Here is a 27,553-nt window from a genome sequence, read left to right on the forward strand (position 1 = left end):
TGGCTAGAGATGTTGGTTGATATATCTCTAGAGAAAAAAGCTAAATTAAGAATTTCCTCATATCTACGAATAAAAAAGAGGTTTCTTTATTGAAAGATGGTATGACTAGGATATGATGACCACACACTGGCTCACTTCTATTACATAGTTTTGCTTTCAAATTTTTGATAAAGTTTGTTTGTTTGTTTGTTTATTTTTAAATGTTTATTTTTGAGAGAAAGAGAGAAGAAGAGAGACAGAGAGAGAGAGATGGGTGGGAGAGGGAGGGCAGAGAGGGAGACACAAAATCTGAAGCAGGCTCCAGGCTCTGAGCTCTGACGTGGGACTCGAACTCATGAACCATGAGATCATGACCAGAGTCAATGTCGGACACTTAGCCAACTAAGCCACCCAGGCACCGCTCAAATTTTTGATAAAGTTTATTAAGAGTAAGTCCCTTACCTATCTCAGTTTGAATATTTAAAATAATGCTACCAGAATAAAAAAATTAACTATAAGAAACCATAGTAACCCAGGCACCAGAACTTAATTTATTAGTTCTAACTAGTGTGTCTCATTCATCGAGTTCATATATACTCACACCAACCTCTGTGTCCTCCAAAAGTGTCAAAGCGCTTCCTTCATGGTAATCATCTTCAAATGGATCTCCAAAAATAAGTTAGAAATTTAGAAATATGACTTAAATCACAGGGAATTCCATACTCACCCCCAAAGGCTGAAGACTAGAATGTTCTTGCCTTTGGTTTATGAACAGAGATATTTGTAGTATTTTTAGATCTATTGGTATCATCCATTTAAGGAAGATGTGTACAAAGCAGCTCATATTCTAAAACCCAAACTTTTAGGGTCAGAAAGTTCTTCTGGCTCAACTAGTCAACCTCTTCATTTTACCAGTGAAGATGCTAAGACACACAGTTAACACAGTGCCTTTTACAAAATAAATGCTCAGTAAATATTACATGATGAACCACGATAGGTAGCTATAGATAGAGACAGAACAAAACCCCACGCCTTCTGATACTTCACAGCCTCTGAAATGGCTTAGTTGTCTCTCATCAGTGGAGACTCAACCAAGAAGAGGGTTGGCCACAGATAGGACATCAACAACAACCCATGGTCTGAAAACATCGTTGTCACACATGCGAATTCGGAGAGAGAGATTTTTGAGACATGTTTTCTAGGGCAAGGTGTAAGAGGATAGTTGTGACAAATGGAAGTGGGGAAAAAAAACACAGTGTCTATATTTGACTTCCTTTTTTTGGTGAATAATTTTTAGTGAGCTTTGCTAAAGTAAATTTCATGGCTGAACCTTGATCCATGTGAAAAGGTGCCTGGACCTGGACGTGGCTGAAGAATGATATTCAACACGTGATGGTGATTAATCTGGTCATTTCAAGAAACCTCCAATATTCCATCCGTTTTTGAGCCTCAGGCATTTATGGATTGCTTCATAAGAAGTAAAAGCATATCAAGAGAACCCAAATTTTTCTTTAATTTAAAAAATTTAATTGAATTTTTGAATTCAATTTAAAAGAACAAATGAAGGTATTCGTGAAAAAGAAGAGGAAGTACATGTGGGTTTTTGAAAAGTGGGCTGCAGGTTCCCTTTTCTAGGAGGCAATGAAATGAAAACAACTGTAATTCAAATTAAATGGCTGGGCCAAGTGGTAGGTAACTCTCTGCATATGCTCTTGGATCACTCTGTCCTTTTTGGTAAAGTTCTTATAATTGAATGGTGCTTGCCAGAACATGAAATGGAAAACACAAAGAATCCTGTGTAGATTGAACTATAAAACCATGTTAAGCAAACCTTCCTAGAGAGGGGACAGGCACCTGGCAATGTACACACATACATATACTCTTAACACTCAGCCCACACTCTCCACTCACCTATTCATACAATTACACATGGAGGAAAAACACAGGTAAACAAGAATCTTAACGGAGTTGAAGATAAACATAAAAGTTGGTTGGGTTATTTAGCACTTGCTGAGTCACTCAGGAATCTATGGCAATAAATCTACTTCAAAATATGAAAAGTTTCTATTCTCTATGAGTAGAGATAAGTGATAAGCTATTGGTGTTTTTCCAACCTATTTTCAAAGCTCCTTACAAAAATAAATCAGTGTGTCCTCTAATAGCTCGGAAAAAGAGTGAGTGATCATTTTTCTTTTGTGAATTTTTTAAAAAAAGAAACAAATGTCCATAGTTACGAAAATCTTGCATTTAGTTACATTCAGAGACAAACACAGTCCAGTTCTCCTTGATGGAAATCATCAGTCTGTCTGCTCATTCTCTTTGACTATAAAAAATCTTTTGGGATGAAATGCATTGGCAGTGCAAAACAAGGGGCGGGGGGGAGAGTCCATTAAATAAAGTAATGATTGAATTAAGCACCCAGATGAGTTCTTTGCCAGGTTATCTGCAAGCACAAGACTCTACTGTCATATTAGGATACACTTTAAGTACCACGTTCTTATTCTCATCAAAGAATAAGATACTGAGTGAGGACATCTTTTCTGGCACACAGCAAGGCTCAGGGATTCCAGGAACGACGCCCACAGCTCTCACTATACTCTGGATGGTAGCATGGTTTGATGGCTTCAAAGACTAGAAAAGAAATGGGAGAACACATAAGTTAGGTGGAACTCCTTTCCCACTCTTCACTGTTCATCCCTAAGGTACATACGCAACGAATTCGTTTCAACAACTTTATAACGCTCTGGCATCATTACCCGTTCAGCACGATCTCCTATACCATCATCACCAACATGGTTACCATTTATTAAGTACCTGCTACATGCCAGGCATGTTATATATAGTATCTGTGATCATTATAACAAAACTACCATTTTTAAATATTTTACAAATAAAGAAATAGTCTCAAAAAGCTTAAATGACATGTCTAAGGTCAAATAACTAGTAAGTGGTAGAGTGGGTATGTGAATCCAGTTATCTAAGCCGGAATCACTTAACTAAAAACAATTTAGTTGCCAAACAGGGGAGTAACACACTCTAGGGTGTTTTCAACAACAGGACTGCAACAAAAACCATTTGTTCTTGATTCTACGCTAATCATAATGAACCCTAGCAAACACCCTATTTAATTAACATAGACATATTATTACCACTGCTATAGCGATATTTATACTTTGTTGTTAAAATAAAACCAAGCACATCAAGGAGCACTGATTTATTTAGTAGTCGCCACCAGGATGAACTGGACGGTAATCACTCCACTGTAATTATTTATTCACCTCTTCTTCGGAGCACAAATTGGGGTTAAGAAGATCACCCCATTGGCCACTGGGGGTCACTGTTGCTTCATGGGTTCAGACTTCAAGGCAGTCGTGTTAGAAGTGTTCCAAGTGTGAGCCATATATATCTTCTGGGAATATTCTAGGGGGCAGAAGGTTATCTCATGGATATCAGAAGTTTGACCAAGGAAGAAAAATTTGTTCCTGAGAAAATGCCAAATGGAACCATTAACATCCATGTGAGGCAAGTGGTTTTCTTTAGAGTGCCAAACAGCTCTGCTCAGCCTTGAAGGACAGTCACTTTTCCAAGCCCAGAATGTTCGGGTATTGCCAGAGTGGCATGAACTTCTTCAGGAGAGATGCCATGCTTTTCAGCATTAGTTTTCCCCAATGTCTCTCTAAGGCAGGTGAAACGAGTTTTGTTTTAAATATATTTAGAACCAGAAATTTGGTAACTTGCCAGAGATCACATATCAATTCAGATGTGGGATTTAGGCCAAAACTCTGGGTTTTTAATTTCAAGACTTCAAGCCATGTTTCTCATGGCTCAGAGGCACCTCTGAGTTGATATTTTAATTTCATACCCCTAAACCTCCCAGTATGGGAAACTAGAACAAGTTAAAAGGTTAAGGTACATACAAATCAAAGGAGAAGCAAATAATATAGAAAGCTGGCATACCACTAAAAAAAAAAAAGAAAGAGAGAAAAGAAAACGGATTATTTTTGTTAGACAAAGGGCAAATCCGATTTGCCTCATCCCATCTTTTAACTTTAATTAAAGAAATTATCTATACATTAGACTTTAAATTTATTGTGAAGAGGCATAAATGATTTAGAAAATGGTCTTGATGAGGTGCAACTTTTTTTTTTTTTTTTACTCTTTCTTCCTAGAAACTTTAAGTATATGTTGAAAAGAGTTGTTAACTTTCACCCAATTAGCTTTGCAAAGCAAGGTATTCTCCCTTTAAGAAAAGGAAGTCTATGTTGTTCTATTTCAGGTATCTTGTGCCTTGCAGCATCGACAAAATCTGTGTAACTGACACAAACTGTAATTGGTATTGTACCGTAGATCAATAACCACTGTCGTTATTTCATCAGTATTGGTAATTTCCAAAGAAAATTTTTGCAGCCCTCCACTTTTCTCTATTGATTTATTCTTAAGAGTCAGTGATCCAAACAGCTTATAATAATGTCCCAAAGGATTTTTTTTAAACCGTAGATTTTCTGACATTATTCTGTGACTTTTTATGTCTTAATGACTTCTATAATATTTAAATTTCATAAGAAGTGGATCTATTTAAGTAGAAGAGGTCTCGAAGGATTAATACTGCTCTGCATTGCTGTTCTCCAGTGCCTGGAACAGTATATGCTCTGGGCACTGAATATTTACTAAATGGATGAAATACTTCTAAGAAATAGCTTACCCTCCATCATACCTATTTCTGTGGAAATAATTCCCATCAACAAAAATAAAAGTTTCTGTGCAAATGACCCAGAGTAGATAGGGAAAATATTCATGGGTGTTTCCTAGGAAAATTCCTGTCCTTTTTTTTTTTTTTTTTTTCTTAAGCTCTAACTCACAAATGATAGATTCAGAAACTATGAACAGTCTCTGGTGGGCTCGTTGGAATTCAGGAATGGGCCCTTGATTCTGAGTTGGTGTGTCTTATCAGACAACTTCAATTTTCTAGGGAGTTTCCCCATTTTTTTTTTTTAATTTTTTTTTTTTAATGTTTTTTATTTATTTTTGGGACAGACAGAGACAGAGCATGAACGGGGGAGGGGCAGAGAGAGAGGGAGACACAGAATTGGAAACAGGCTCCAGGCTCCGAGCCATCAGCCCAGAGCCTGACGCGGGGCTCGAACTCACGGACCGCGAGATCGTGACCTGGCTGAAGTCGGACGCTTAACCGACTGCGCCACCCAGGCGCCCCTAGGGAGTTTCCCCATTTGACTCACTATGGAATCCTCTGATCAGGCTGCCATTACCAGGAATCATGTCATGCACAAGAGATTCATGCACTAATTGCTCATTTGAAGCATGCTGCCAGTCTATAATTTCTGTTTGTTTTTGAGTTCAGATCATGCTTCTCATGACTCTCTTGATACAGCTTAATAAATTTGTCCGTTGCAAGTGCAGTCTGTGTTATTTCCCTCCCTAGTCTCTGTTTTTAATGCGAGTAAAACATGACTTTAACATCAGTTGAGGTGATTTTTGCTTAGGTAACTGAGTACAGCAACATTTAGGATTTTGGGGTCATCTTTTCATGACCAGAGATTGGAATTGGAAACTCAGGAAAGTAATTTGAGGGTCTATCACTTTGAAGTCATTAAAATGTGAATTTCTTCTTGATATAGGATATTTGGCTCAACGTGTTTAGATTCTTTGCTGCCCAATTCTTTTGTCTTTGCTATCCTTGGCTTCTGCACGATTCCATGAAAAAACTCCATTCCTCTAATCCTTGTTGGTTCTCTCGCATCTCGGTCAGCAACAATGGCTCAATCATTTTCATTTCATTTGAAAGCTCTGTTTTCCATCTCCGCTAAGGTGGTGAGGGGGAAGCAAAGGCATACGACTTGGCCTTAGCTATATGGGTATTTTTCATCTCATGGCAGAATTCCAGGGGTCTCTCCCTGGGAGAACAGACTGGCTGTAGAGGCTAGAAATCAGAAAAATCCATGCGGCCGTGTCTGTGAATGAAATCTGCAGTGGTCCGGCCCGCACCTGCCAAGCGGCGCCTGATGTCCTCGAGTTGAATTTGATTACAAATGCATTAGCAAGGGAGAGTGTGTCATCAGCTAAGAGCCTTCATTCCTGACCTGGGCCATGGGGTTTTGCTCCACACTCTCCCAGTCCAGCCCACATGGGTGTGATAGCCCAGAAACTATCTAATTGGAATCAGTGAAAGGGCAAAGCCTGGAATTTGGGAAAGGCAGCACACAGCTGTTCTGAATTACAGAACAGGTTGTCGACTTTTGCAGACGGAGAGCCCCGCCATATAGAGCAGGCTTTCACGAAGGAGGCCAAAAGGAAGGAGGGCCAGCAGAGGAGTCTGGCCTGGGAGAACTTTTCTCTGGGGCAAAATGTATATCTAAAGTCTGAAAGTTCTTTGGCGCCTCAGTTATTCCACATGTGTTTGTACTGATCTGGTCAGAGACCTTATTTTCCTCTGTCGCTCCGACTGTATTTTTCTCTTAATAGCTCGCTCTGGTTACCATGTTGGAAGCTGTACTGATAATAGCAATGCTTATTAATTACCCCTAACATAGCAGCTTCGTATTGCTTCGTGTTACCCATCCTTTTGGTTATCACACCACCTGAAAGCCACAGAGCCTGGAAGGCCGAAAGGGAACCACTAGAAAGCCTTAAAAGTTAAGCCGATTCTCACAAGGTGATGAGAGACGGAGAACTCCATGTAACAGCCAAACTTCCACTCTCAACTTGGCAAAAGGAAATCTCAGGCTCAGAGAGAAAACTCCACACTTCTCCCTGTTATGTCTCCCTGGAGTTCTGATGCCATTCCAAGTTTTGACAAATATTATGATGAGTTCAGTTGTTGCAACCAATGCTGTCCTGATTCTATTACTCTCCAAAGAAACGTTACTGGAAGAGCTTACAGGCTGTTGAACCTGCAGGGAGAATCCTATTTTAGGCTTTGTGATGTTTGAAATGGGAGTAGAAACATTTCTAAAACTCTTCCTTGTCTTACATCTTTTATTCTCTTGATCCCTTTCCCCATTTGGTCTTCCTTCAGCCCCCTCCTACATTGAATTTTCTGTTCTCCTCGGTCTCAACAATGACCTTTAATACAAATATTAATAGCAAATACTTATGGAGCGCCTACCATGTGCATGGTGTTCTACTGTTTTCTTTACCCACTGTTGTTATTATGTAGAAACTATTGTTTTTATCATGTACTATTGTACCCATTTCAAAGTTGAGAACACTAACATACAACTGACCCTTGAACAATGTAGGTTTGAACTGCATGGGTCCACATATACGTAGATTTTTTTTTTTATAAATTCAGTAATGCAAATGTATTTTCCCTTCCTTATGATTTTCTGAATATTTTCTTTTTTCTAGCTTACTTTATTGTTAAGAATACAATATAGAATACATGTAACATAGTAAATCCATGTTAATCTACTGTTTATGTTATTGATAAGGCTTCCGATCAACAGGTGGCTATTAGTAATTAAGTTTTGGGGGAGTTAGGACTTACTGATGGATTTTTGACTGTGCAAGACATCAGTGCTCCAAACCCCCGTGTTGTTGTTCAAGGGTCAACTGTATGAGTTCTCCCCCAAACCACATTTAACCCTCAATTTTGCTACTCAAAGTGGGATTTGTGGACCAGCAGCATCAGCAACACCTAGGAGCTGCATTGGATACGCAGAATATTAGGCTATATGCCCGGAACCACTGGATCAGAACCTCCGTGTTCCCAGGCAAACTGCAGCCGCTGCATTAGAGTTAAGAAGTCCTGCTACAACCAAGCATGTACATTTAATCATTCTGCTGCATTAACACACTTCCCTCCTTAAACTTATCTGTTACTCTTAACTTATCCCTATAAGTTTTATTTTTAATTTTAATGTTTATTTATTTTTGAGAGAGAGAGAGAGAGAGAGCGCGCAAGTGGGGGAGGGGCAGAGAGAGAGGGGGACACAGAATCTGAACCAGGCTCCAGGCTCTGAGCTGTCAGCACGGAGCCCGACGTGGGGCCCAAACCCACGGACCAAGAAGTCCTGAAGCTGAAGTCAGAGGCTTAATCGACCGAGCCACCCAGGCACCCCCCCCCCCCCCCCCGCTAAGGTTTTTAAATAATTATTCTTTGCATCACTGAGAACCATCATGAAGAACTACCAAAGCAATGGCAGGGTTTTGCATAGTCAGAGCAAGATGGAAGGGGTAAGACGGGGTAACTGTGGCAGAGCGGAGACCAGACCAGGTCTCCAGAGTGGGTAGTTGAAAACTCACTGAATAGCTCCATATTGTCATGGCTCCCTGAGTATGAAAATTTGGAGTCAGGAAGAAAAATTATTTCCCCAGGCTACATAGAAGAAACTACAGTTTACGAGTGTGAGAGATTATTTGGAAAACTCACAGACCCACTTAAAATCAGTCATCCTGGGTTCAGAGACAGATTGTGAATTCATTTTGTCTCTCAATGCCACAAAGCAACCCACACTATAAAGATTCATCACTGTTAACATTCTGCATCTTTGTGGTCTGTTTTTAAATGCTATCCCGGGGCGTCTGGGTGGCTCAGTTGGTTAAGTGTCCAACTTTAGCTCGGGTCAGGATCTCATGGTTTGTGAGTTTGAGCCCCGTGTCAGGATCTGTGCTGACCGCTCAGAGCCTGGAGCCTGCCTCGGATTCTGTCTCCCTCTCTCTCTGTCCCTCCCCTACTCATGGCTTTGTCTTTCTCTCTCTCAAAAATAACTAAACATTAAAGAAAATAAAAAAAAAAATGCTGTCCCAATTGGCAAAAGTTTTGTTTGACAGTGATATACCCTTTATCAATATTTAGACAAGATAAGGCTGTTTATATCATAGTAAATGTATATAATTCTTATTTTGTGTTTAGATTTAAAGAACATGGAGTCGACAAAAATCCTTGGGAGAGACAAGTCTTAGAAGATGTAGAAAACTTTTTCTTCTGAGATATTCTAAGAAGAAAACGCAATTCCAATCAAGTTACTGGCCCGGAGGCTGACCTGCTTTTGTTCGGCCAGACCTTTATGCATGTGTTCCATTAAACATCCCAATGAGCATGACACTAGAACATGAACATGATAATTTAAAGATCTATAAGTAGAAGTTGCTCACTTTTTGAGGCAAAAGATTTTTTTTTCTCTGTTATTATGCAACAGCAAAAGTTGATTCCCCTCAAGTTTTGAGAAAAAGAACAAAAAAACCCCATCTCTATTCTGTCTCTGAATTCTATTCCTACAGCCCCTTTTCATTGTATGTCAGAGATTCAAACTGTTATAAGCTAAGAATAGAGGTTCAGAGATAAGCCTAACTGAAGGCCAGAGGGCACCACTGTACTTTACTAACTCTAAATTCAAAGAAAATAGTCACTTGGATTTGCTGTGCAAGGCAGTGGTGGGATTGGGGAAGCTTCTGAGAATATATTCATCAGGATACTGAGTACTGATACGATACAGTACAGTTTCCACTGATTTTGGAAGAGACACAGGTAAGCTCTGACCGGATGAAGTAAATTTTGGAAGAAGCTTATAGAGTCCACATACCCTATGTTACTTCTGTTTTTGATGTTTATTAGGGAAGCAAATGAAATAAGCATCTGGTGGATTTCATGAGGTGAGTTTACCTGGCCCAACCCTGATCCTGACTCTGGTGGGGCCAGTTCATCTCATGAGAAACTATTTGTCAAAAAGTTCTGCACAGGCATCGATGCAATTAGTCCTTTCCCTTCCTTTTCCCCATGACATCTGGTCATTCTCTGAATATCCTCTCCAATATCAGCCTTCTGTTGTTTGCGGCTTGCTTATTGTGGGCAGATACAGATTTGCCCCCAGCTGAGTAGACCACATGGCTGATTGCACTGTGTTTGGAAGAAGCACAAAACACATATTTTACATTTTTTCTCATATCCTTCCTCATACCAATACTGACTTCATATCACCTTAGCAACCATTAAAGAAAAACCAAGCGTAACCATTCTTGCCTAGTACATGTCAGAAGGCAATAAATAAGTGTCCAGATGGATTTCGTAAATGAAAACACACTCTCGGTCAGTGTGTCTTTCTCCTCTACGGAAACAGGAAGTATAGGACAGAGAACAACGGCTACCTTTGGCATGGGGAACTGGCATGCTCCGGAGCAGTAATAGGCATCGAAGGATTTGGGGGAGATGATCCATTCACTCCAGCCAATATCCGCAAAGTCCACTTTAAGGTACCGCCTGGCACAATTGCGCGGTTCAATCCATTGCTTTCTTCTGGCCTTCTTCAGGGTCTGCTCATCAAACTGGAGAGTCTGGCTCTTCTGGGGGGGTCCCTTTCTCTGTTTCTTTTTGTTTTTAGTCTTCTCTGGGGCCTGAGTCTGAAGGGTCTTGTAAGGCTTTCTCTCCTCCCATACCCCATCCTCCCTATACTGATATTCTGCCCCAGGAAGCTCGTTGTTCTGCAGAGGCAGCAGGACCCCAGCCGAGCGCTTCCTTCTCCGTTCGGTAGAAAGGGTAGCCTTGATATGGCCATCCAGTTTAGGCACAGCTCCAATGGGGAAATTCCGGTGCCTCTGCAAGCTTGATACCACACTCTCCGGCTCAGAAATGGCAGCATCGTTGGCATACACCAAGATATAAGGCTCGGGGAAGGGCAACATCTTCTTTGGCAGCTGGTGTCCTTTGGAGGTAATGTTAAATCCTATGAGGAACTCTTCATTTTCCTTGGCCCTTCTCAAGAGCTGAGTGATGTCTTTAGACAGCCAGGACCCAAGGTCTCGATGAGATTTGGCTACGTCTACTGAAAGGTGACCGAGGTGTTGACTTTGGTTTCTGTCAGATTTGAGGATCCACGCAGAGAGATCAATCAGAACGTGTTTCCTCTGAGCATGAGGTGAGCATCCTCGGGATGCTGGACAACTCAGGCTGATGTTTATTAGCTCTCCAATATAGAAATACAGTGTGGCAGATAAAATGTTTTCAGACTTGGTTAGAGAAGTCAGGTTAAAGATGTGTAGTCCTTTGCTTCCAAGGGTTCCTAGGAAGGGAAAAAAAAGAAGAGTAAACAAGAGTAAACAGGAACCCTACCTGCCACCACATACAAAAAGAAACTAAAAATGAGTTAATGGCCTAAATATAAGAGCTAGAACCATCAAATTCTTAGAAGAAAATATACAGGTAAAATCTGCCTGGCCTTAAATGTGGCGATGGATTCTTAGATAATGACACCCAAGATATGAGCAGCAAAAGAAAAATGGATGAAGAAAATATTTTCAAATCATACACCTGACAAAATGTGGTATCCAGAACATGTAAATAATTCTTACAACTCAACATCAGAAAGTCAAAGAAACCAATAAAAAATGGCCAAAAACATCAGATAGACATTTCTCTAAAAAAGACACTTAAAGGGCCAACATGCACATGAAAAGATGCTCAACATTAGTAATCACTGGGGAAATGTAAACAAAAATCACACTGTGGTACCATTTGACATACACCAGCCTAGCTATAAGAATGAAAAACAAAATAAGTATTAGCAAGGATGTGGAGAAACAGGAACACTTTACATTGCTGGTTGAAATGTAAAATGCTTCAGCTGACGAGGAAAAGTTTGACAGTTCCTCCAAAAGTTGAACATAGAGATATCATGTGAGCCCACAACTCTATTCCTTTATAGACAAAAGTAGTGAAAACAAGTATTCAAACAAGTACATGCACATGCATGTTTACAGTAACACTATTCACAATAGCCAAAGGTGGACACAGCTCAAACCTCCATCAACGAATGAATGGAAAAACAGTGTTCTACCCATGCAGTGGAATATTAGTTAGCCATAAAAAGTAATGAAGTGATACCTGCCACAATGTGGAGGAAGCTTGGAAACATTGTTAAATGAAAGAAGCCAGCTACAAAAGGTCACATATTGTATGATTCTGTTTACATGAAATGTTCCAGAACAGCTAAATCCGTAGAGACAGGATGCAGATTGATGTTTTCCGGGGGCTGGAGGCATGCAGAATGGGGGGAAACCTCTTATTGGGTAGGGGGTTTTATTCTAGAATTATAGAAATATTTTGGAATTAGGCAGACTTGGTGGTTATACAACATTGTGAAGGTATCGAATGTTGCTGAATTGTTCACTTAAAAAGTAGTTTATTTCATGTTATGTGAATTTCACCTCAATTAAACAAACAAAAACGATAATAGGAGTAATTTTAAAAGCTAGAGAAAGATTAAAGCAAGGATTCGCCGTTTTTACTGATTTGCTTTTTCCTTTCCTGAAGCACTACAAATGTGTGTAAGTTGTAACACAACAGTAAACTTATTGGTATGAGAGCTGAGAGCTCTGGCTTTTCATTACGAAATTACCAAGAACTAGTCCTGTAAATCTGGCACAGGATTGGAATATCTTCTTATTAGTGGGAGTGTATAGCCTACTGGTTACAAGCATTGATGAGATTAGATTCACCCTGATTCAAGTCCTGACTCAGCCACTTTGGGCAAGCTAGTGTTCTCATTCATAACATAGAGATTGTGTCTACATCTACTGCCATCAGCATTAAATTAGATGTGTGTAAAGCAGTTCATAAAGCACCCAGAAAGTGTTTCTCTAACTATAATTCATTATTGTTATTAGTGTATTATGGGATTATATCTTCTTCTACCTGCCTCACAAAGTTTACGGTGCAGGATGGGGTTAGGTGAGCAAGACCATCTAACTCAATATTCAGGTAACATGTGTGGAACAATGAGCCACACATTCAAACGTGTCACAAAGAATTAACACTGTTGCGGAGCTTGCCTGGAGTTTATGACATCTCAAGAATTCAAGAGTCGAATAATTTCTTCTTTCGATGAACTTACTGACCTGGGTCAAATTGTGTTCCAATTCTTCAGAGATGAGAGTAACAGAACAAGAGATTGATTAGGAAGGGCAGAGGTTGGTTCCTTCTCTTCAGATCATCTACCAAATTAGTGGTAAGGCTGAGGTTAGACTCAAGAATGCCCAGTCCTGGGACCAGCCACCAGAGCCCGAGTCCCCCTCCGTGCACTTGTTCCACATACATACTGGTTTCAGAAACATATACGCAATCGTGAGATTATGTTCTTGATCAAAAACATATTTCAGTAAAAACAAAACATTTCTACAAAGATGTGGAAACTTAGAATGAGTTCCCTGAGTCCGCAAGCACAAGGGAAGTGCAATGGGAAACATATTTTACTCATTTTTAACACCGTGTGAAGGAAAAGGAGGAAGCTGCCATTTGTGCCCATTTGTATAATCCATGAGACCAGGATAATATTTTACAGACCTTTACAACAAAGCCATGGCATCAGGGTTGTTCAGAGACTCTAGCCTTAATTCGTACCAGTCACTGTAGCATATACTTTTACCCAAACTTCTTGTAGCAGATGGAAGTTTAAAATGGAAGGAAGAGAAGTCTCTGTTCTAAGTATGTGGCAATCGAATGGTTGCCAAACAGGCATCCTGGCAGGGAAAAAACGAACTACATGGGATCTGGGTGGTAGTGTCTTAATGGGTAAAGTAATAGTGCTCCTTCGCCCAACAGTTTGCTTCAAAATGTATCCTCCTCCTGGAAAAAAAAAAAAAAAAAAAGTTCCCTCTTTCAAACTGTTTCCAGACACCTTGTGACCTGCTGTTAAGCAGCCTCCACCCCTGTGTCTAATCTTCAATATCCTCTCGTAAATGTTTCAGAATCTGTCAGGCTGCCTCTTGTGATGGCTCTCATTTTAGTTCAGTACACTATTTTGAAGTCAAAGCCCCGTGGCCCAGGCCCAGCTCCACCACACCCACTAGCTGTCCTCAGGCAAATAATCTAAGCTCTTTAAGCCTCAGTTGGCTTTGTTATTATTTATTTATTTACTTATTTATTTATTTTATTTTATTATTATTATCTTTTTTTGGACAGAGAAAGACAGGGGAAGAGAGCGAGAGACAGAGAGAGAGAGAATCCGAAGCAGGTGCCATGCTCAGCGCGGAGCCCGACCCCCCCGCTTGATCCTACGACTCTGGGATCATGACCTGAGCCAGAATCAATAGTCCATGCTCATCCTGATTGAACCACCCAGGCGCCCTTCAGTTTGCTTATTTGTAAAAAGAGTCCAACAGCATCGACTGCAGAGGTGCGCAAATTAATTGACAGAATGCAGGCAGAGCTTGCAGCACACAGAAAATCTCAACGGATGTTAGCTAACTAGAACGGTCTGTCCAATATGGTGGTGACTGGCTATTTAAGGTTGAACGGCAATGTGCTGTTCAATGTAAAATGCACGCTGGATTTCAAAGACTTAGTACAAACATGAATGTAAAATATCACACGAATGTAAGTTTACATCGATTGCATATTAAAGGATAATATTCGGATGGATGGGGTTAAATACTGTGATAGATACTGTAATTTAAAATAAGAAATACAGGGGCGCCTGGGTGGCGCAGTCAGTTAAGCGTCCGACTTCAGCCAGGTCACGATCTCACGGTCCGTGAGTTCGAGCCCCGCGTCAGGCTCTGGGCTGATGGCTCGGAGCCTGGAGCCTATTTCTGATTCTGTGTCTCCCTCTCTCTCTGTCCCTCCCCCGTTCATGCTCTGTCTCTCTCTGTCCCAAAAATAAATAAACGTTGAAAAAAAAAATTAAAATAAGAAATACATATATTTGGTCTTTGTCCTGTGTCTGTCACAGAGCTCCTAAAACCCTTGGAATTTCCTACGTGATGAGAACTATACAGGTGCCTTTTGTTATGTTAACACGGTGAATTTAGAGGACTGGTGGGGATGGGGCTGGTTGCAGGGGAACCAACCCACTGATTAGAGGGCTGGCATTTTTAGTCCTATCTCTGATTCACAAGGAAAGAGGAGCCAGAGGTTGAAGCCATCACCAAAGGCCAATGATTCAATCAATCATGCCTATATGATGAAGCCTCCATAAAAACCCAAAAGAATGGCGTTCGGAATGCTTCCAGGTTGGTGAATACATGGAGATTTGGGGAAAAGCAGCGCGCCTGGGCAAGGCATGGGATCTCCACACCCTTTCCCCCTACCTTGCCCAATGCATCTTTTCCATCTGGCTGTTTCTGAGTTGCATCCTTTTATAATAAACTGGTAATCTGGTAAACAAATACATTTCCTGAGTTCGGTGAGCTGCTCTTGCAAATTAATCAGACCCAAGGAGGGGGTCATGGGAACCTCTAATATGTATGTAGCCAGTTGGTCAGAAGCACAGGTAACAACCTTGGCTTGCGACTGGCATCAGAAGTTGAGGGTGGTCTTGTGGGCTGAGCCCTTCGCCTGTGGGATCTGATGCCATCTTCAGGGAGACCGAGTTGAATTCTCAGATACCCTGCTGGTGTCTGAGAATTGGTTGCTGTTATGGGGAACTTCCTCCCCTCTCACCCACACCAGAAACTGGGTATAGAACATTTTCAATATAATCGGATGTTATTAAAATTAATTTCACTTGTTGCTTCTCATATTTTTAAGTGTGGCCACTAGAAATTTAAAATTACATATGTGGTTCACATTTGTGGCTCAAATGAAATTTCTGCTGGACCATGGCAGTCGAGGATAACCACCACTTTTGTAGAGTCACATATAGTCCGAAAGGGAAGAAAAAAGGCATTTATTTCTTTCCAAGTGCAGAGAAGAACTAAAATTTTGCTAAACATGAATCCTTAAACCCAAAAGTGAACTGGGCAAAAGATTCCCTTCTTGGAATGCGACATACTTTCCTTTACCAAGAACATTAGATAAAGATAATTTTGGTAATTACTTTTTAATTTTCCCTCCAGCTGTGGCTAATTGGTTCAATCTGCAGTCAAAAGTCTAAGGTTAACAAACTGCTCCAAAATAGAGTTAAAAGAGTTAAATGGGCAGTTTAGCGACAGTGCTTTACGGCATAGCGATTCTACACATAGCTTCAGTTGTGTTATTTGGGTATCTCACATGGTCATCCACTACAGCCAACAAAGGACCAGAAGCAAAGCAAAACCAATATTTCCGTTTAACGAACATGAGGGTGTCGAACACCTCCTAGGGACTGGACCCTGCCCTGGGTCTCAGGGCTGCACAAATGGTCGCTGCTGTCCACACTGTGGCAGGGGGGAAAAGACCGATAAGCAATAAGCAGGTAGTTAGGTCATGATGACGCCACTTGCTGTCAGAGGTGTGAACTACATTCTTGGAGTAGCACCAAGGAGGGAGCAAGTAACTTTGGGCACGTAAGGGGAAGAAGGATACACCGGGAAGGGTTAACCTTTGAACTAGACTTTTAGGAATGAAGGGAAAAGGGGAAGTTGGGGTGGGAAAACGGAAGGAGCACGTTCTGGCAGTATGTAATACTGGAAGTTTTTGCATAGCGATATTTCCAATGTTTTAAGTAGACATTTATAAAATATCCCAAATTAATCTAGATTTTTGAAGTCCTAACAGACATCTAAGCTGCCGAATTCAGAAAAGGGATGGCCAATTCACATCTAGCTCCTAACTACAGGTGCTGTATTATGCCCAGCACTCAACGTCTTTGCCATTTCTACCAGGCCAGGGGGCGCATTAGCTCTGGCTGTTCTAGATGACCTCGACTCCCTCTTTGTTCTAATAATAAGCTACAAGTCTCAGCCATTTCGCCAGAACATTTTTTGACTTCTCCAACCCATACTTTATTTTTGCCTTCTTTAACCTTAAAACATTTAATTTCTGTGCAAGTTAATGCTCCTTCCCTCCAAACGCCCCATCAAATGCTTAGTATTTACAATGGATGGAAACAGGAATAAGAGAGTCGTGCAGAGTTGCATGGAGTTGAGTGGAGAGGAATAACTAAGGAGATAAATACCTCCCTGAAAGTGGAAATAAGTGATAATATGTATTCAACCACTCTCATGCTTTTTATCTGATGGAGTTTTAAAATTAATTTAACTTTTCCAAATGAGAGTCTTCACATACTTAAGAACAGGGGTTTCGCAGTAGGCATCTTGCTCTTCTCCCTGAGTAGTTGAGTCTTATCTACAGACACAGGTATATATGTTCAAACACCAGTAAATGAAAAATGCTAGAGTGCTCGCTTTTTCTTTTCTTCTGAACTATTCTGATACTTAGCTATCTGGAATTATTGAATTAGAACCCCAAGGTACACTTTCTGATTAATAAGAATAAACTGACACACTAATAATATAAAAAACAATGGTGGGTTTTATCAGGTGAAAAAAAAAAACAATAGTTAACGAATTTTCAGGCTGTCTGTAGTCTTCAGGTACCAGGAAGCATTAACTGCCACACCAATCTAACTATATCTAGAGTTGCATGCTTAATTCTGGATGTTCTCATTTTAACCAATTTATTGATACAGAAGAGAGTAACCAAGATGTTGACGGGTCTGGAAACTGTGTCTTACAAGTTTGAGTTGAATAAATGGAGAATACATGGTCTGAAGGAAAAAAAAAATAGTTTACCAACGTTATGAAATTGTTCGCAAATACTTAAGGGGCTGAAGAGAGATTGGGGTTTTTCTTTCCAGGGTCAAAGATGAGAATGAGGTCTAAAGGTGAGAGTTGAATGGAGGCAGTATCCAGACCAATATGTAATGACTTTCTAAGTGTCTAGTACGATAGTGAGACCCTTCTGTGGGACTGAGCAAACATAAGATAGTCCTAATTCAAGACTATTGCAGGAGGATATTTTTCTGATATGCAGGGTGTGGGAGATGTACTAGATAACCTCTCAGATCCCATGCAAGGAACTGCAACAGGCTTTATTTTCAGCTCTTCCTAAGGAAATGTTTTTGACGCCAAAATATAACTACCAATAGGTGGTGCTGTTTTCTTACTGTTTTCTGGCACTGGCACAAGCTTGGATTTTCCTTGCTTGGGAACACATCAACTGCAGTCTAGTTAGGATTTGCCATTGGCATTATAATTTTTTGAATTTTCTAAAATCATCATGTCTGTGAATTTAAAAAGCCTCCAGAAGTCAGGTGAGTTTCACCACACGCCACTTCGAACACCTGTCAGGGTTTTGCACCTGCTGCTCTTTCTTCCTAGAATGCCTTCATCTGCCCTGCTGTCCTTGATAATCCAGACCTGCTTTGTTAAGGCAGAGAAGCGGCACCACTCTTGAGGCACGCTTATCATGACAACCCACTCCTTCGGTTGGAATCCCGCTTCTAATACGATTTTCATCATACTGTCGCTCCTTCCTAAGACCAAGAACTCCTTAAAGGCAAGGTCACCTGTAGTAACTTTTATCAGATTCGTCAGCCCCAAGCCTAGGGCTTAACTCTAAAGCAGTACTCAGTAAATGCTGCTTTCATGAATAAACGGACCGAGTCCAGCCTATTCATTGTAGAAATTCAAAAAATGAAGCACCAGCTAGGTAACATTGATTTTGGAGAGAAGCCCAGGTCTTCTATTAACTATATAGAATTTTTTAGGGAGTTTGACTAATAGATAAAGGCAGAGGATTTATTTCTGTTTTTATCTGAAGACAAAGCACCTAAGCCTAATAAAACCAAGGACTCAGTAGGAACCTGTAACTTAGGACAGGCCGTGTTATGGCAAGGTTCAGCTCCTGTCAAGGAGTAGCTGAGGCGGTGCCCAGGGAGTGGTAAGTTCACCTTCGTGCTGGCCCACGCAGAATGTTTTCAGAGGGAATTAGGACATATAATGGAAAGCTTTCTATGTAAAGTCTGATTTTAAAACAAATATCCTAAATGAAACCTTGATGATTAGTTAAATCCCCAGAAAGCAGGAAAAACATTGTAGTCATACAGAAAATACGTAACTAAGGACAAGTTTTTTCCCCCCACTACTTTCTCCAAAGTACAACTGCTAGAAATGCCAGGGTGCCTAGGAAAGAGTCGCATACACCTGCAGCCACTGGCTGAGTGCTTGCGGATTACTGACTCCAGACGGCTGCTTCTCTCTGCCACCTTCAGCTCTCAGGCAAAGGCAAGATGGAGACTTTCTAAATAGAACAGAAAGTCACAGAATTTTGTTTTTCTTGCAGAGTGCCGTCAAACGACTGAGTTTAATGGGATTCCAAGACAACCATTCTCTATGTCCAAAGTAAAACATGGCCAAAGATGATATAATGTAGGTTTCTCTAGAACAGCAAAATGTTCGTTAATCAGTTTATCTACTCTCAGCCTCTGCCCAAGGGCATTCCCAGACTGTGAGCTCTCAGAGGGCAGACCCGTGTCCTAATAAATCTTTGAACTCCTAGTACTTTGCACAGTCTGGAGTATTTATATCCTGAAAAATATTTGTCAGATGTGTTGAATGAACAACTGTGTAAACTCACCAGATTCAAAAATGTTTCCTACTTAACACCAAAATGAAAAAAAAAAACAAAAAACTTTCAAGTAGTTTCAACTTCCCAAAGTCAGCAGAAGCCCTTCTTGGGTTTACGTACCATATGGCGTTATGGTGCTTCCTTTCAGTTCATCAGGAAAAAAACATTATTAGAACAGTTGTATATAAAGTAGAATAGCATTGCCATTTGACACGTACATAGTAAAACGCCTCATGGAAACTTCTCTCATGGCAAGTTTATTTTTAAAGGATCTTTTTCCTGGCTAATAGCTTCTCTACTATCTCTTCTTATCTAGTCCCCTGAACATCTAATTCAGCTCAACTGAAATATTTACTGAGTGCCTGCTATGTGGCAAACTACACCAGATCCTCAGAACACAAGAATGAAATGAGATATGCTCTTTGCACTTCAGAGACTTGCTTTACACATTCCTCTTCCATATCCCCCTTCTAGCAGGTCTATTAGGCTCCCAACTCTCTGAAACTATGACAGAAGGGTAAGAAGTCTTTATTAACTTACTTGAAAGCCCACTCCAGAGAAAAGACTACCTTAAAGATGCTAATATACCTTCTAAAGTGAAAGAAGCCTGCTATTACATAAATTAATAAACCATTTGTCCACAGAAAGGTCCACTGAAAGCACCAGATGAGATCAGCTCTCACACGTGAATCAATCCTGGATTTTAGAAGCTGGTTATAAGATACTCAAAACCTTAGGGACATGAGGTTAGACAAGTATGTCTCAAACATGCGTCAGAATCACCTTGATGGCTTGTTAAAATAGAGATTTCTGCGTCCCACCCCCAGAATTTAATTCAGATGGTCTTGGGTGGGCTGGAGAATATCCAACAAGTTCCCTGGTGACACTGATACAGCTAATACAGAGACCATCCTTTAGAACATTTAACCTCACTACAACAAAGTGTAGCCGTGCTCACTCAGCCATCAAGGCCAGGACAGAAATAGTACCTTCTTGAATGTGGGTTTGGGGTATTATGGATTGTATAACAAGAGGACTATCACCTGTTTATATTTACATTGCTGTTGTGTGTTACAAACAATTGCACGTGAGCCCCATTTTATGTATGTTTATGGCTTTGTGGGAAGCTAGAGAGAGACACCTTTTAAAATACTAAAATATCTCATTTATACAGAGCTTCTAAACTTTTAATGCATTTTTCCAATTGAGTTTTACCATCTGTCTGTGACACTGGCACAGTAGGTATGACTTAACCATTTGATAGTTAAAGAAACTGAGACTGGCAATGTTAGATAACTTGATTAATTAGCAATTCGACCAAGGTTAGCCTTTAGATCTCTTAACTCAGCCTCAGGTAATAGAAAAATTAAAGCACCAGGAATCTCTTCTTTGCTTGAAAACCATTTACCTTAACCCATGCCTAAGTGTAGCCATTACACTTAATTCAAATAGTCTTTAGTTTAATTCCATGCAATATTTTAATTTTAAATTTTCTTCGAAGGAAAAGCAAATAAGATCGTCTTGGGTCTCAGTTGATTTACCTGTAAAATCAGATGACTGGACAAAGAATCTTGCATTTCTACAACTATTGGATGCCTTTACTTTATAAAAGGAATATTTAGAAGAACTCACTCAGTAGAGTAAGAAATACTTACTGAAGATGGTAACAGCGTAGCATCAGTTTGTCCCCACATTTTATTCCTAGTGGGCCCAAATAAAATCTAGGCACTGCATTCACTGTGGTTCTGTTGCCAAGAAAAGATGGTCTGAAAGGTAAGTCCATCACTGAAGGACTCAATAAACACACTGCTCAATTAGCTCTATGACTTACATGCATAGGTGTCTGAAATAAATAGACATCTATGCCTTTAAACATATCATCCCTAAAAAGTGTTTTACCGAAAGTACTGTTTCAGGTACCAATATGCTAGGACACAACTGCTGCTAATATGTGGTAGACCAGCAACTTCATGCATTTCTAAACATTCCATATATGAGCGCTCTTCAGTAACACTGTCATCATTTACTACTGTCCAAAGTAGATATTATCCTGGTATACTCGTGTCACTTGATTAATACTATGTCAGTGTTTCCATTACATAATTCTATGTTCATGGGCTCATAACCATAACAATGCACTCTGAACTGAAACTTGGCATAGGAAGTTCAAGCTGAAACTATTTGTGATGCTAAACTTATTTCCACTACCACCACTAAAATCAAGTTAGTAAGTTACTAATTACTAGGATATACACACTGAATAGATGGGAAAACCAGCCAAATTTGGAGAGAAAACTTCTGATGTTGTAGCAAAATTTCCTGGGTAGCAAATAGAAAGTATATGCAAAGTTGCTCAGTATTTTTCACTAGGCTTTTTGATGGGTACGATTTTTGTTATGTCTAATAAATACAACAAACATTGGTGATTATATAAGGGATTTGATAGGTGTCTTGAGTGTGTCTGTTTTTTTTTTTTTTTTAGTGTCTTTCATCAAGATACTAATGGCGATACAGTTAAACAAAGTTATGTGTGTAATCTCCAGTGAATTTTTCCACAAATAAAGTAGCTTTTCTTTTAAAAGCATCATACTAGCTGTGAACTAATGCAGATCGAGTCCAGAGAAGACAACAATGGAGGAGAATTCATAAAGAAACTGGGAAAATGGGAATTTAATAACAGAGAGATTCTATGATTACATTCAGAGAAATTTAAAACATGAAAGCAGGAAGATGATATGGTGCCAGTTGGACCCAAGTCCAAAAAGTAAAAATGGAAGTTACCATCCTGACATAGGTATTAAATGGGAAATGAGAAACGAGACCATTTTCAGTTGTGATATTTACTTGCATTTTGCATATCTTCCTTTCCTGGGGAATTAGGAAGTGTCCGAACCACTGTTTCCCCAACTAGATATCTTAGAACCATAATTCTCTAAAATGCTCTCTCAGAGGGAAAATGATCCACTCTTAGGAGGACTCACTATCATTTAAAGGCCCTGAGATTCCCATAGCAAATAAAAATGATCGTTTTTTTCCCCAAACTTATTTGACCATGGGACCCAATTTTATGTAACACCTGTTAACATCTTCCAAAGACACCTTTTATAAAATTTTCTCCTAGAAAATTAGACTGGAATATTAGAAATAATAGGTTTTGAGCTGAGCTCACTCAGTATGTTTGAAAAATTGTCTGGTAAATACAGCATGACATCCATTTCTTCTTCCATGTAAGGGGGGTTGAACTTGCTCTCTTTAAGGCCTCTTCTACATATAAACTTGTATAATTCCAAAATGCCTAAGAGCAGATTTGACATTCATGTCCCTATTTAATTTTTAGAGAGATCTAAACTGGTTCAGTCAAGTGCTCATAAATATCATTGCTTGGATAAGATATATGTGACCACCTTAATATATTCTTAATTATGTATATATTTTTAATGTATAAATATTTCCTGAGTGAATTACCTACGTAGGGGATGTTTTTCCCACTGACCCTCATGGTCTCTTGGCTTCTTTGAGTGTGTCTAACTATACTAAAAAGCAAGATTTAAATAATTTTTTTTCATGTAACTCATTCTCTTTCTCTTTTCCATTAGTATGGATAATCAAGAATTCATGGTATTATGGATTTTTAAATGTCAGAGATTGTAAAGCTGTTTTGCCCATTACAGTAAAAACTTCATTAAGGGCTGTCATGCATTCAAAGTAGTATGTAATTCACAGCAGCCATGTATACACCTCCCTTCTCCAGATGTACTGTTGTCTTTTGAATACAAACGTTAGATAACCCGAGTGCTCTTTAATTTCAAGCCTAGTTTCTAGGTGCCAGAAATTTTAAGGTAACTACGTTTTAATAACGTTATTATATTCCCTTGCCATTAAACCCATTAAAAGTGATGTTCTACCACTGGCCCGTGGATTTTACAAGGATGGCCCCTACTGGAATGCTCGATTTGCCCTTAACTCTATCTTTTCCAAAGGCTTACATTTTAGCCTCGCACTTCAAAATCACATCAAATAATAATCCTTTATTTTTAAATAGTTTTGGTCACAATAGGAAAGACGCTCCCTTTCTCATTGAAGGAAAATATTCACTTTTGGGTCCGGATTCCCTCAATTTTCCAGTCTGTGTGATTTTTTTTTTTAAAAAGGTGACACATATTCACCGAAATGTCATCTTTTTGTAGTTACATTTCATGAATTAAAGTAATGATACTTTCCTAATAAGAACATGTGTGATTTAATCACTTTTCCTAAAGAAGTTAAATTTGTGAAGAGGAAATATAAGAGTAAGTGGCTATGGGAACAATGAGAAACTAATGAGCACAAAGCATGTACCCTAAAAAATCAGGCGAGGAGAAAACCTTCTGTGAAATATTCTTCTTTTTACACACAGTAGCCACAGACAACCTAGACTAAGATTAAAATAAAAGCTGATTTCATATGCCTCTGGTGTTCCTACAAGACGGTGTATTTTTATAAATCTAAACTGCTCTGTCGTCAATAGTTTTGTAAATTACTTTTTACAAAGGAAAAGATAAAACCTATCTTTATGTAAACCCTTACACATCACAAAAAGACTTATGAGTGTTCCAAACTTACGGTTTTGGCACACCCACTGCATAGCATTGAGGGAGGAGAAAAGGGGTTAGCAGAAAGTGTATTTAGGATGAATGCCACCCACCATCAAGTAATGGTTTAAGTAGAAAGTAATCAGAGGGATACCACAGCAGCTACATTTCAACCAAAGATATTCTAGGTTTAGAACAATAAATACTTTTAATCAGGTATGTTCCAAGGAGCAAATAGGGCTCTAAGGCTATAACTCAGCCTGAATAAGCACTTGGAAAGTCTGCCTGATCAGCAGCCACTCCATATACACAGCACACCATCTGACCTTCCACTAAAATTTGTAACATCGTTGCTATAGAGAAGCCCATATGCTGTGAAACCTAAACACCATGGGCTAGAAAACATATCTGATTTATTAAAGCAGACAGCATCTTTCACCTATATCAGAACATACGTCGCAAGACAAAGAGAGTTATGGAAACGTTGATATGGACAGAGGAGAGGGACACACATAAAAAGCCTTAGCACCTTCCCCAAATTGTGCCTTCTTAGAGCCAGAACTGCCTTATAATAAGGTCTTTTTAGTGTGTTAGTAACTAAACACTCTTGGAAGGGGTCCAGCATGAACCACCTCTCCAGGAGTCTCCGATGCGGTAACATGACGCTTAAGCTTCCACAAAAACCAGTGTCCACGTTTGATGAATAAGTCATTAAGACAGTCTCTAGGATGCTAAAGGGATTACTTTCCTTATCAGGGCACACAGCCTTGTATATATGCTTCAAGCTGCAATTCATCATTTCAAGGGAACTTCTGGCCTCCGTATCAGAGTTTATCATTTGATGGTATGAGAGCAGTGAGACTGATAAGGGACACTGAAATTATAATGCACAGAATGAGCGGAAGCCCAAAAGTCCAAGGGGCCTGAGTTATTCAAATCCTTATCCATCTCCCACACATGGTTCACTCAGCCTAAAACAAACATACAAACAACTATGCAATAGGTGTGAATGAAGCAAACTCACAATCCACTTCCAAACCCTGTGATTCATACTAAAAAATGAAACTTTTTGATAAAAAAACATACTATATGTCTCTTGGGTGCTTTGGCTACTCCCTAGGAATATCACACACACACACACACACACACACACACACACACACACACACTATCAAGATAAGAGCGACTTGAGTATCTTCGTTTACTGCCACCTGCCTTGCCCACCCAACTTCTCTCCAATTCCTGTTGTTCCCACGCTGCTCTTTCACTGAGCTCTGCTCTCAGAGTTGCACTGAAATAAACAAGGCATTCGCTGGTCTAGTCAGCTGTGAGGATAGGCTCAAGTGGCTGGCATACCAGGGAGAGGGCAGCCCTTTACACATTATGTTCATGGTTTTAAGAAGAAGGTGAAATCTGGTTCAGCTCAGACTCTAGCTAAAGACTCTGCATTAGAAAGCATAATTCACATTTATTGTAAATGTCATCATGCCTAGGAGCTCTAGAGTGTATTTACAGTGTCAACCTAGGGCTTTCCTTGATGGATGCTTTGGTTTTCCTTTTTTTCCAGGAGTCCTACATATCAAAGCTTCAGGAGATTTCTTTCTAGTGATTCTGACAGAATGGATAGAGCATGAGGCCAGGCCTCCTTACTTGAAGATTCTTGGCTATTTTTCACCGGTTCACTGAAGACAGGCTTTGCAAGTTACATTTCCCTTTATCGTGAATGTAGTGAACAAAAAAGCCTGATGCGTCTTCAAAGCATATAAACCGAGTCAGTGTCCAGGAAACTTTCCCTCAAGCTGTTAGCACAAGGGAGGCAGGCTGTTAGCATAAGTTATTCGCTTCACCACAGGGGACAGGAGAAACCTTGTTAAACCATGAATCTCAGTCCGCAGTGATCTGTGTGTTGAAAAATGGGATGAGCAGATTTTCATCGGCGGATTCCAAGAGGTGTTTACATCCACGCTGTCCACCCCCGCCCCCCTCAACTCCTCCCAGGGTGGAATAGGTACAACCCCTATTTGCCCAGATGGGTTTTAAATAATCAGAACACCAGACCACCTGGTTTCGTTTGTGTGTTTGCCACCAAGGGACTATCAGATAGAAAGTGTCAAATACAGTAAACACAGAGAACTGTGCAAGTCCAAGAGGGGGTGCAAGGTCTGGAGAAGCGACTGTCTAAAGGGCGAGGGGAAGGCGTCTAGTTCCAGTGTGACTTTTCTCTCTGGTGCCTCGGGTTGGCATAAAATGACAGCTGCCTTTAGGTAGACATGGCCAAAGCCCAGTCCAAGGGAATTTCCGCTGGCTGACTTAAGAAACATCAGCACGAGGGGCCCCAAGAGTGCTTCAGACACCCAGCGCGGGAGGGCTCCGCTGGGCAAGGGATAGCCCCTCACCCTTTTCCAGGCAGTTCCTCCAACCCACCCCTACCTACCGGGCTGCTCGGCGCCTTTCTTCTCTCCAGATCTCCCTCTCAATTCAGGCTCTAAAACTGGGATTACTCGCTGGCGAAACGCGGGGTGTGACGGGACCAAGGGGCTCGGTGGGCGGCTGCACAGGGTGAGGGAAGGTCTCTAGGTCGCATCAGAGAGAGGAGAGCAGACAAAGAAGCTGTGTGTAAGTGTGTGTGTGTGTGGGGGGGGGGGGGGTCCCAGGAGAAACCTGCGGCGGGACCGCGGAAAGGGGGCGTCTCGGGCACTCACCTGATGCTCCGGCTCGAAAGCTGCGAACTGTGTTGCCTTCGCGCAGGGGTGGGGGCCGCAGGGGCTGAGAACCCCGCTCGGAGGACCGCTGCTCCCGTTCCGCCTCGCCCCTGCCGCCGCCGCTGTACCTGTCATAGAGCCGCAGCATGTGCTCCGACACCTTGTCGTGTGGCTGCAGCACGGGGCCGGGGCCACCACCTGCCGTGCGGTCTCCTGGCACAGCCCTGTGCGGCTCCGGGACATTGCGCGTCAGTCCCTCTCCCCGCTCCAGGCTCACGCAGAAGCAGCCTAGCCACAGGCACAGCAGCCGGAGCGCCCCAGCCATAGCGACGTCCCGGCGCCGCGCGTCCGCTCCCCGCGTGGCGGGGGGACACGCCGAGGGCGCGAGGGGCCCGCGACAGAGCCGAGGGTTGAACTTCCAATTAGCTGGGGCGAGGGCGCCGGGGGCTCCAGGCACTGCTTAAGCAGGACACCGGCAAGTCGCACTTTTTGCCCTGGCCGATTTCGGACCGGCAGGTGGGCTCTTCCCGGGCAGCCGCGCGGACCTCCCCGGGGCAGGGCGCTGCTGGAGCCGTCCTCACTGGTACGCCGAGAAAGAGCTTCAGTCGCGGCGTGTGTGGCCGGGGTGTTTTCAGGATCTGTCTCTATCCTCCCTCCCCTCTTTATCTTCCAGAACAGCCAGCCTAAGCGGCGGCGCTGGGGAAAGCACCAGCTTCGGGCGCACTGCCGGAGCCCGGGTGCGCGCAGCGGTCCGGAGGGCGCTCGATTGCCTTTTCCAGGGATTGGAGCGGCCGTGGTGCGGCAGGTCCGAGTTTTGAGTGTGTGTGTGTGTGTGTGTGTGTGTGTGTGTGTGTGTGAGAGAGAGAGAGAGAGAGAGAGAGAGAGAGAGAGAGAGAGACTACTTCGTTCTTTGGCTGATCTGTACAGTCCGCAGCCAATCTCGCCCTGTCCCTCGCAGGCAGCTTGGACCCTGCTATAGCCGGGAGAGAAGGGAAGGGGGAAGTAACCAGCAAACCAGCAGG

At 41.3% G+C, this 27,553-nt stretch overlaps 1 protein-coding gene across 1 annotated transcript; it reads right to left on the minus strand.

Moving 5' to 3' along the window:
- Nucleotides 1-222: 222 nt before the first annotated feature.
- On the minus strand, nucleotides 223-27,553 carry BMP3 (bone morphogenetic protein 3). The gene is made up of 3 exons (XM_058722133.1): nucleotides 26,532-27,553; nucleotides 10,084-10,994; nucleotides 223-2,610 (listed from the first exon to the last, which is right to left on the minus strand). The coding sequence occupies exons 1-3, from the start codon at nucleotides 26,854-26,856 to the stop codon at nucleotides 2,419-2,421; spliced, it is 1,428 nt and encodes a 475-aa protein (XP_058578116.1). The 5' UTR covers nucleotides 26,857-27,553; the 3' UTR covers nucleotides 223-2,418.

This window comes from Neofelis nebulosa, chromosome 3, assembly GCF_028018385.1.
Source record: "Neofelis nebulosa isolate mNeoNeb1 chromosome 3, mNeoNeb1.pri, whole genome shotgun sequence".
Taxonomy (NCBI): domain Eukaryota; kingdom Metazoa; phylum Chordata; class Mammalia; order Carnivora; family Felidae; genus Neofelis; species Neofelis nebulosa.